At 47.0% G+C, this 10457-nt stretch overlaps 1 protein-coding gene across 1 annotated transcript; it reads right to left on the minus strand.

The window, feature by feature from the left end:
- Positions 1–378: 378 nt before the first annotated feature.
- Positions 379–8560, minus strand: LOC128721142 (atlastin). The gene is made up of 8 exons (XM_053814865.1): positions 8489–8560; positions 3273–3691; positions 3042–3191; positions 2808–2963; positions 2108–2737; positions 1748–2028; positions 1604–1670; positions 379–531 (listed from the first exon to the last, which is right to left on the minus strand). Exons 2-8 carry the CDS (start codon positions 3465–3467, stop codon positions 391–393), a joined length of 1620 nt encoding a protein of 539 aa, XP_053670840.1. The 5' UTR covers positions 3468–3691; positions 8489–8560; the 3' UTR covers positions 379–390.
- Positions 8561–10457: the final 1897 nt, after the last annotated feature.

Here is a 10457-nt window from a genome sequence, read left to right on the forward strand (position 1 = left end):
GCTGCCAAAGTTACTGCTGCTTCTGCTGCTGCTCCTGCTGTTGTCGATGGTGGTGGTGTCCTGGCGGTACGGCTGACGCGACGGTTTAGTGTGGCGGTGGTTCTCAACTGGCCACGCCGGATCTTTTCTCACGTCGTCGGCCGGTGCACGGCTGTACGCGGATGTCGGCCGATCGACGGCATTGCTATTTGTCAGTGGCCATGCTCTGTTGCTAACGGCACCGTTTGCAGTTGTACTAATGGGATTGGATCCCGCCGCTGAGGCCACGGTAGCCGGCACGTTACGATTCCTCCAAGACCACCGCCAGGGCCAACTGAATTTGGCGGGCGCCACCATCCAGCGATCGTCGGGACGACGTGGCGCGAGCCTGGCAGAGATGATAGCGTACTCTCAAGAGTGCTTCACCTTACCGTTCAACTGACGGCTGCCGGCGTTGCCGGTCGAACCGCCGTTGATGGCGTACTCGGTCGCGTGCGTCGCTACATGCTGTATACCCTTCTCCATGCACGACTGATAGACCGGCTTCATGATCTGCAAGCACAAGAGAAACGCACGCGACGTGGACGGAGCGTGCTTAGACGATTAGGGTCCGGGCCTTGGATTTGCGATAGAGCAGAAGAGACGAGTAGTTTAACCTAAGCAAAACACCTTCAACCGGTACGGATGGCGGATTACTACTAATATCCCCTGACCACCTATGGACGCAACAAATTTCGGACGATGCTACAGCCATATACCATACACATTGATTCATTCATATACCTACCTATGAGCGGCGAAGGCGAATGGTAAGCAATGGATTGAAAAAATGAATCGAACAAGAACCTACACCTCCGGTGGAGCGTGAAAGAATGAACGTAGTTTGTTGTTGCTGTTGTAAATAATTAATTTTAAAAGCCAAAGTATTGTACAAGGGTGTTTTTTTACTTTCCTTATTCAAACCAAAGGACGAAACGAAACCGAAAGCTACAAACAATTGCCCGCCCACACAAAGGGAACAAAAAATACGAACGAAAAAAGAAACGAAACACATTCCCACACAACACACAAACGAACGCACCAAAACGAGCATTAACTTAGTTCGTCAATTTCGATTGACTTTCTTTGTTCTGTAATTTACATTGCTTTCATTAGTTTGGTTGTTAGTTTGGTTTAACTACTCTGCGTCTTTTGTTCATAAATAACGTTTGTTTGGAATCTGATGCTGGTTTGCCATCGAACGTTTCATTGTATTAAACGCCACACCGCATCCTCCAACCATCTTCTTGATGTGGATTATTTTCCCTAAGCATCGGCACAAATGTTTGGATTTCTCTGTTCAAACACACACGGGTTTCTATTTTGTTACTCAGGTTAGATTCATTCGCTTCTAGTTCGCTGGACCTAGAACCTTCAATCATTGTTCATTTGTGATGCATTTTTGCTTGTTTCGAAAGCATATATCGTATTTGCTAACTGAACCCCACCACCTGACGAACTTTCTGTCCCCCCACCCTACCTACAGTATGTTCAGCAAACGCATATAGTACACTATTTCGTCCTGGTGCAGGTACAGCAGCGTGCCTACACCGACAATATAAAAGGAATAACAAAAGTAACTTACATTTTCCCACAGCAGGTTAGCGATTTCGTCTAATCGTACGCCAAAGTCACCCAATTCGCCGCTATACCTGCATACGAGAAAGCGAAGGTAAAAAAGCGAAATTAGTCCCCCAGGTTGCATTTGGGAATATCGTGCAAAACGCACCTGATGTAGGCCCAGGTCGCTAGAGTCAGTAGCGCGACGCCCATGATGAGATTGGCAAAGTTGGCGAATGTGTACAGACCGACCAATCCGAAGATACCGCTCAGGATGTACATCACGATGGCGATGGCGAAGTAGACGGCCGGCGTTCGGGCAGCTTTGAAGATGTTCTTGCTCTCGTTGTGCGCCCGGAACGTCACGAACGTGTCGTCAAGGTCTTGCTCCAGCTTTTCGCGGTACTTTTCCGAGAATTCTTCGCCTCCCATTTTTCGCTTCGATGAGAACTGTAATTTTGAGGCGAATGTTTGAGCCGGTTATTCTAAGTATCATCGAACGATGGATCGCGTGTTCCATAGTCCTTACCTGATGCAGCGCCTTCTCCTTGATCCGGTTGTGTTCCGAGTCCAGGTGGGCCGTGCTAAGGTACGGTTTGGTTCCACCGCACACATCCTCCATTAGCTGGGTGTAAATTTCCTTTGCAGCGGCCACCGCCGTAAGGTTGTTCGCCTCCGCCGTCGCCACCAGCATGCTTTTCGGTTCCGGCAGCTCGTTGCCCTTGTAGATCGCCATGTAGGACTTGAAGTATTGCACTAGATCGCGCGCCTTAACGCGCTGCCCGTTGATCTCCTTCACGATGAGGTTTTCCGGTGCTAGCAGCATCGGTACCAGCTCGCGCAGGCTCTGTTTGAACTCGGGCGTAATATCTGACAGACGACCGTCGAAGCTGGGGTTGGTAGCCACGGTCAGGCCTGGATGCGGCATTAGAAAGCAGGCAATTTCCGAGAAACAGGATGTGATGTGGCGACGCAATGACTGCAGCTCGGGGTGCTGCTTGTCGGACAGTTCGAGCCGTCGCTGCAGAATTACTTGACCCCCGAGTGCACCATACTCGGCCTCGTAGGGGAAGCTCCAGTCGCGCACTAGAAACTGTAGCCGCTGGAAGGGCTTTTTGCCCGAATCGGCCAATGCCAGCCGGCCGTACTCTGTGAAAAGCTGCAATAATAGCGGGAAAATGACAGAATTTAGTAAAGGTCTCTTCCAACACACGTGAGCACAAACGTACCTGCAAGTGCTGCAGATCGTCTTCCTGAATATTTTGCGACAAATTGTAGATCTGTACGGACGAAAGCATGGTGCTGAGGGCGAATACGGTAGCGCAATCCCGCACGGTGCTCTGACTATCGAAGGCGCCTTGTGTGTCCATCAGTATGATTGCCAGCTGAAACGATAACCCAACAAAAGAGGATCGTTGTTAAAAAGCACTGTTGCGCATTTTACGGAGCCATGCAAAATGCACCTTCTCGCCGTTGGCTCTATCGTGTAGGAAGATGTCGGACCACATCAGGATGCCGGTCGTGTCCCGTTCGCTACCACCGCGCCAGGAAAACCCGGACAGGGGTTCGCTCTCATCGCCCAACCAGTCCAACACGCTCTGGTGGTGCACATACTGTAACGAAGAAGTACAAATAATGCGTGTTAGTTTCTGCCTAACGTGATCATCACACCATTGCCTGCTTTCTTCACTCACCTTGGCGTACATGTATCGGAGAAAGAAGTCGAGCAGGAAACTTTTGCCTTTCCGGAAGGCCCCAGCCACGGATACCACAACGATGGCGCGATCTTTGATGCTGTCCTGCAGAAGTATTTCCGTCAGCGCCTCCTCGTTCAGCACGAAGCTGTGATCCTCGCTCGTCTCCACCACTTGCACCGGTCTGGCTTCCATGTTGCCGTATTTTCTTTCTGAATTTGTCGCAATCGGCGGGTGAAACAGTTCCGTTGAATTACACTATTTATTCTATCTAAAAATTTGCACTAGCTGTAATGTTTGATTTTGCTTGCGTTCGTAATTTGATTTCGCTTCAGGGATCCAAGTTCCTCGGGTTCGTCATTTACACTGTTATTAACACTAAAATTTATTACGAGCTCTGGTCGTTAAACATGCGCCGCCTGTTTGGGGAGAAATAAGAGATAAGACGAATTGTAATCTAACGCCTCGTAAAAGGAAGCTCAACCACGCGCAACCACCAATTGTGATCCAGAATTATTCATTTGCTTTCTGTTGGAGGAAGAACATACAGAAGTTTAAATCGCCAACCATGCAGAACCTCGAGATTGGCTATGCGTGCGCTCAATTGCACGCTGTTTTGAACCAGAAAATGACGATGTTTCAAGCAGATAGATAGAAAGATAGATAAATGTTTCCACAAGCGGAATGTGAAGAACGAGCTCTTGGTATCTAGCATTTTAAAAACAGCTCGTGAACATAGCAAAAGAGCTTCTATATGAAACAAATCCAGAGAATGAATCAAAAACAGAAACCAAAAGACGAGAGACAGAGAGAGAAAGAGAGAAAAAATAAATAAAGAGAGGTGGTTACAAAATAACAGGCCACGGAATGAAGCATTAGAAGAGGTATAACTTTTATGGCGTACTGGTTTCAAGGTCCAGGGCCATTTGGCGTTTATGTCCAAAATTCATCGATGGACGTGAGGCACGCCACACGATCGGAAACAATCCGCCATCACGCTACGTGGTCGCACCAATTGCTAAGGTTTCGCGATCAATTTCCAACTTGTAGAGAATTCCACAGCACTACAAGTAAACTTGTAGCACCAGGCGCAATGACTGCGAGTCAAATGAAAATAGAACTGATCGCGCTCAAGATCACTTGTTGTCAAGTGATCGATATATTGAACATCACTAGATCGAAAGGTTACGGAATTGATAGTCTGTGCGGGAGTTTGAGCCTTGTTGAGCTGAAATTTGGGAACAGAAAACTGTCTGAAATTAAAGTAAAACCTTGCTGACAAAACCACAGAAGAAAGCAGGGGCACAAAACTGGTTACCCTAAGAAACTTTCTTCTCCCTGCGGTCTGGCGCAACAGTTACCGGTTTCATTTGTGACCATTTTCTGCCGATGATGATGGCCCGCTTTCCTCGCAGCGTTGGAGCTTTCTCCAAACGTCCCGAGAATGTGTGACACCAGGTACACACACCTTCGACCAATGCTGGCGGGTTACGGCTCAAGCATTCGATGCTTGGCGAGATGATATTTCAAGCAGAGCGGTTCAAAACCATACAGCATTTGACCGTGAAAGTAACAAAAGAATGCACCGACATTGTGAACGAAAATTTGCTGTACTAATTGCATCTGGTTGACCTTTGAAAAATCATATAAAAACGCTGCGCAGCGGGCACATGTTGCGTTGTTTATCCCAGATCGGTGGGGATAAAATCCCATTCTGGCAGCTGTACGATCGCGGCAGACCCTTGGCACATTTCGCACGATCAAGGTGTCAACTGCCAGAGCAAAGTGCACAACTGCACACCACAAAATGATTTAAATGAAGAGTGGAAGATGCTAGGAGATTCACCACACTGCGTTCCGTAATGGGCACGAAATATTTTTGCCTCTTCCTACCAAACGTACACCGGCTCGACCGGTGATGGATCAACGGCTTCACTATTAATAGAATATGGCAGAATATATTCTTGCTGACTAGCCGATCACCCTGGTTTGGCCCGGCGAACTTCTGACGCTCTTGTGGCGGCCTTACTTCAAGAGCACAGAACGCGGGAAAAATGTTTCCCGAACCGGGAAGATTGTTTGCGTTGGGTTGCCTTACGCATCAGCTGGGGCGCAGTATTACATCACTCGATCGTAAATGATCTGACGAGTAAGCAGCTGTGCATTTTCCTGTGCATCGCGGTGATGCATTTGTGCTCCCGGAATAGCAAACAGATGGATAAAAAACCAATGTTTCATGATCACTGATCACTTCACTTCAAGGTTTAACCACTATCTAGAGCTGGCATTTTTGTTTCTTCTTCATCTACAACAGCTCTTGTGAACAAATTACCCGTAAAGTTCACTCTCCCACCCACATCGGAGGAGGTTATTCGTCGGTTACGTCTAAAAGCGACGTTTTATGTCTTTGCTCTATCGCTGGTTCACTTTCGACCCGGTTAGCTCGCTTACACATTTTGAACATGTTTCCATTCGCAGCAAGCTTTTCCGAGCTCATCGATGAGAGATGTGGTAAACGTGGAATGTTGTCGCGACAAACGATCACAGAAAAAAAAAACGAGAAATAGCTGAGTAGTAGTGGTGGTCGTTCTCATTGCATTTGCTGCTGCTTTTGGAGGCAATAACGATCACGATCGATCACGGTTAATAGAGCGTTGCACGTAGACTTCAACGGCTGTGATGGCGCTTTATCGAATCAACGGAAAGAAACATTCCACACAACATAGCCATGTAAACAAACGTAGCCTCCTGGTAGTCCGCCTTATTAGGCATCAGGCGCGTATCGACTCGCGCTTGGACTCGTTGCATACATGCATGAGGTAATGCGTTTCGTTTACTCAAAATGCCTATCTTGCCAAACAAATACCCGAAAAGCAGCCTCGCCTTTCGCGAGTCCCTTTCGATTTTGGCTTCAACACGCGCGACGCACTGCGATAACAGTGGATCAACAGATAAGGACCGAATAATTGTATAAATCGCTAATGAAATCATCTCGCTTTCGTTCGTCTGTCAACGACGTTGAGTAGTGGCATAAATTGTGAAGAAAATGTAGGGCTTTGATGCTTTTGGCCACGGTAGGTAGCGCGTGAACTTGAATTAGTTATCCACCGCTACCGCATGTGAAGACATTGACCCATATTTCGACACCGCCACTGGTTGGTTACATAAAGCCTTGAAAACATAAAGGTTTGGTGCCTAAGCTTTAATTGAAAAAAGTCCTGATAAATGGAAAGTAAGGCGTGTTGAATGGTAAATTTTTTGTTATTTAAATTTGTTCAAAAATTTAACATCTTTTTACATGTTTAACGAGCTAAACATCGTAGTGGCTTAACAGCTGGGAATTTAAAAAAAGTTCGCAAACTAATTAATACATAAAAATGCTGATTCAAACTTCACACATGCTCATCAAACTGCGCTCGTTAGTATCGTTCCACAGTTAACAAACGACATCTTTATTTTGTTTTGCCAAATCGAACGTATAAATAAAAGGGAACGAACTCATCACAAATCAAGTGTCGGTTTTACCTACCAACGGGCTCGCTATAAATGGGTTACAGGCGGGAGTGTAGAATGAAATAAAAACACAAAAAATCGCTTGATTACGTTGCAAAAATGGACGCGACCAACTGCGACCTACTGCCGTACGAATGCGCCAAAGCGCCTATGTGGCAAGAGGCGACGGCCGTTGGCTAAAGTCCAATTAACCTGCGCCCTCCATGGGTGAAAAAGCGCCTGGTGGATCCGTGCGCTCGGTAGGCAGAAAGACAAACAGCAAACACAATCCAATAAAAAAAATGCGAAAATAATAAGAACTAGGTGCCTAGCTTCCTCGTCCCGGGACCTGTATAATGTACTTTGACCAGGATCAGGAACTATCCACACGAGCAGTCGAGACTCGCACACAGTCACCGTAGAACTAATACACTGCCCTAATAACAAATGGCAGCGAGACATTGATTAGCTGGCAGTGTGGGGGGCTTGAGTTATTTATCCATCATCATACATTGGCGCTATGATTTTCATTGACAGCTTTTCCTCAATAAATAAACGCCATCGACTCGACGTGCGAAGAGCGAAAGGGCGAGCTCTGGCTTATGTTACGTAAATTTCAAATCATTCCATTTGACCGACGAAGGTCGTCGTGAACTTGGGTTTTTTTGTTGCTGTTATTATTTCGCCGATTTTCAGCATGTTTTGCGTACTTCAACCGACACTCTAGAATGGATGATAATTCGTTGAAACCTCGCATACAACTCGAGAATGCTTGCGCAATGATCTCAGCGGTAATGCGGATCTGTAATGAGAAAATAATAATGCACCGTGTTTGGCCTCGCCAACGTGTGCTGTTGTTTATCGGGGAGTTGCTATCGCTGTTAGGCCGCCCGGTAGCACTAATTATTTGTTCCACTCTGTGGGCTCTTGTTCTAGTCCACACTGTGGTGTAGGTTGGCTGTCTTTCAGTGGCTCCAAAATGTTGATGATTGCACGGCGAGCTAGCGAGAGAGTTTGTGGGATATTCCGACTGGAAAAACGGCACACGTTGCACCTGGCCATTTTCCCCCGCGGTGTGGCCACAATTCTAGAACCTCCGGCAGCACACATACAACGCGGACCGGCACACAAGCACGATTGGTGCTTAATAATTCACTCCGGTTGATGATAAAGCTACCAAACCGATGGTTGAGAGCTGGAAAAAATCCCATTTGCGCAAGGCGTGGGCCTTTTTCCGATTACCATTCGGGGCTTCTTCTGGCGGGCGGAAGCGAAAAGTGAGAATGTGATAACGGTGGGTGGCGCAATTTTACGGTAGCTATCTGTGTCTGGTGCCGATACGCGCAAGGAATGGAAAACCCGCGGCAGTCACAACACTCGCACGATGCACGCTTTATCTAGCGCCATTATCGGTGGTGGATTAATTTATCGCACAACGCGCCATGGTCGGATTCATCGAAACTGGACTCTGACTCCTGGAAAGCGGTCATCGTGTGGTGACACCTTGTGTACATCACGATCATCAACATCATCCCCCACCCACGTTTAGTGATTAGCTCTGTTACACGCGCTCACAACACTTTTGCGGCACAAGGCGTGACTCGATTGCGGACGTAGTGATTCTCCCTGTTTTTTTTTCTATCGTTCCCTAGACGGAGGGGTTTCAGGGTCCTATTTTTGGGAGCACACTCAGCGTAACGCGGCCACTGTCGATGACACAGCACCTGGGGTCTGTGAGCGGATCGTCCACCCACCGAAACGATGGCCACGTTCTCAGCGAAAGCGGCGTGACGCGAAAGACTCGACGATCGCGCGCCTCGTTGACGGACGACCTCACGGAGCGTACTGAGCCGAGATTTAGTGGCCCCAGGCGCAGTTCGCTTCCCATGGGGGCCCTCTCGTTTGGGGGCCGCGCGATTCTGTGTGCCGGTGTGCGTGCAGCTTCTGACGCAAACCGTGCTGAGGCAATGCGTCACGCGCCACCGAATCGAACGCGATCTTTGCGCGATCGTCGTACCTATACAAGCGCTGAGGATGATCGTCGATCGGGGTGGTGGGTTTTGTTTATTTATATGCAACAACCCTGTCCGGATCGGGCATCCACACAAGCAGCCGCGTTCGCCGCGTACAGGTGTGTAGCAGCATCGTTCCAGCGTGCTTTTCCTTCCAGCAACCTTCTGCTATTGCGACGTTGTACAAATTTTGCGCTCAGGATACAGGTAACGGGTGAAATCTGCATCTTTTTTTCATTACGGAACCTGCCAGCAGAAGCCAAGATGCGTCGCTACGTGCGCCCTCAACTGGCTGCAGCATCATTCGATGTAAATTGTATTACACTTTTCGCGCGTGCAGAGAGAAACTCACGGCGGTGGTGAGACATTTCGGCTCGAAAGCCGTAGATGGGCGGAAAATTAATGGGTATGGTGCAAAGCATTTCCATTGAAAACCGAATCAACACTCCTCTGATGGCCTCACCCGAGCTGGGTAAAGCAAATCTGCACAACAGATTTGAAGTAGCGCACACCATTTGAATGGCATGATTGCATGCATAGCGTTTTCACAGCATAAAAATGGGGGTTTTTAGGGCAATTAAAGGCAAATCATCGACATGAGTTCATACGAAATGCTGCATAGAGCAATGTGGCAAATGTAGCCAAATGTGTTGTTTACGGCTATTGATAAACATTTCAAATCGGTAACATGATATTCACACAAAACGTCCCAGTTTAAAGAGTCGAAAAGAAATCTGCTCCAAATGAAAGACACCAAATTCGGGAGCAGGTTCGTACTGAACTTTATCATCCATTCGCCGGCTGGCAACACAATTTGGCTTTCAGATAAGATGCATTCGCTGTTTCTTTTGACTTGTTGGCACAAATGACGCAATTTCATTCAATTCATGATTTGAAAAGTAAAATGACGTGGAGAAAATACACATCACATTAAAATGACATTAATGAATTTAAATCAGTTTTGCTGATGATAGGGCTTTACACTCGGATCAGCTTGGTAGAAAATATCTCCTTTATTAGAAGTAATTAGTCTTTGTTGCAATGATGTCATAAAAAAAACTATGACTATAACCAAGAGTTTTCCAAACGTGATCAGATGCCAAATTTTTATCAAAATCCGTGAGTGATTTCAGTAAATCAAAAGCTGCTTTGGAATCATTATAGACAGTATTTAAATAGCCACTATAATCCGCGGATTAAGAGCAGCTATAGATTCGATTGGCAGAGAGTGTCTAAGCTAGGTTTGTTTCATCGTGACTGGTGACGTTATGTTTACGTTGCCCTACGTAAGGTCAAGAATGTCCTTTAAGGAAGAGCTCGTCATATTCCGTCAGTCATTTCGAAAACCATTGAATATTTTAGGGTAAAATTTGATTTTAATAGACAAAGTATCATTCCAAAGAACCCGATCAACGCAAATGCCGTTCCGAAAGTAGGACAATTTTGTCGACAATAATGGAATGGGCAGAATCGTCCTCGAGCAAGCCAAAGGCAATGACATTTGACATCGCGTATGGGAAAAAGAACATCATAACAAAAATACGCCACGGGGTTTTCCCCCTTTTTGGCGTGCACGACGAGTTTGCGCAGAACCACGAAAACAAATCCAGCCCCCAGTGCCAGTCCTCCTCCGGCTAGCAGTGGTTTGGCGCTTCGTCTGGAGGAGAATGGCTGGTGCCTT

The sequence above is a fragment of the Anopheles nili genome, chromosome 2 (assembly GCF_943737925.1).
Source record: "Anopheles nili chromosome 2, idAnoNiliSN_F5_01, whole genome shotgun sequence".
NCBI lineage: Eukaryota > Metazoa > Arthropoda > Insecta > Diptera > Culicidae > Anopheles > Anopheles nili.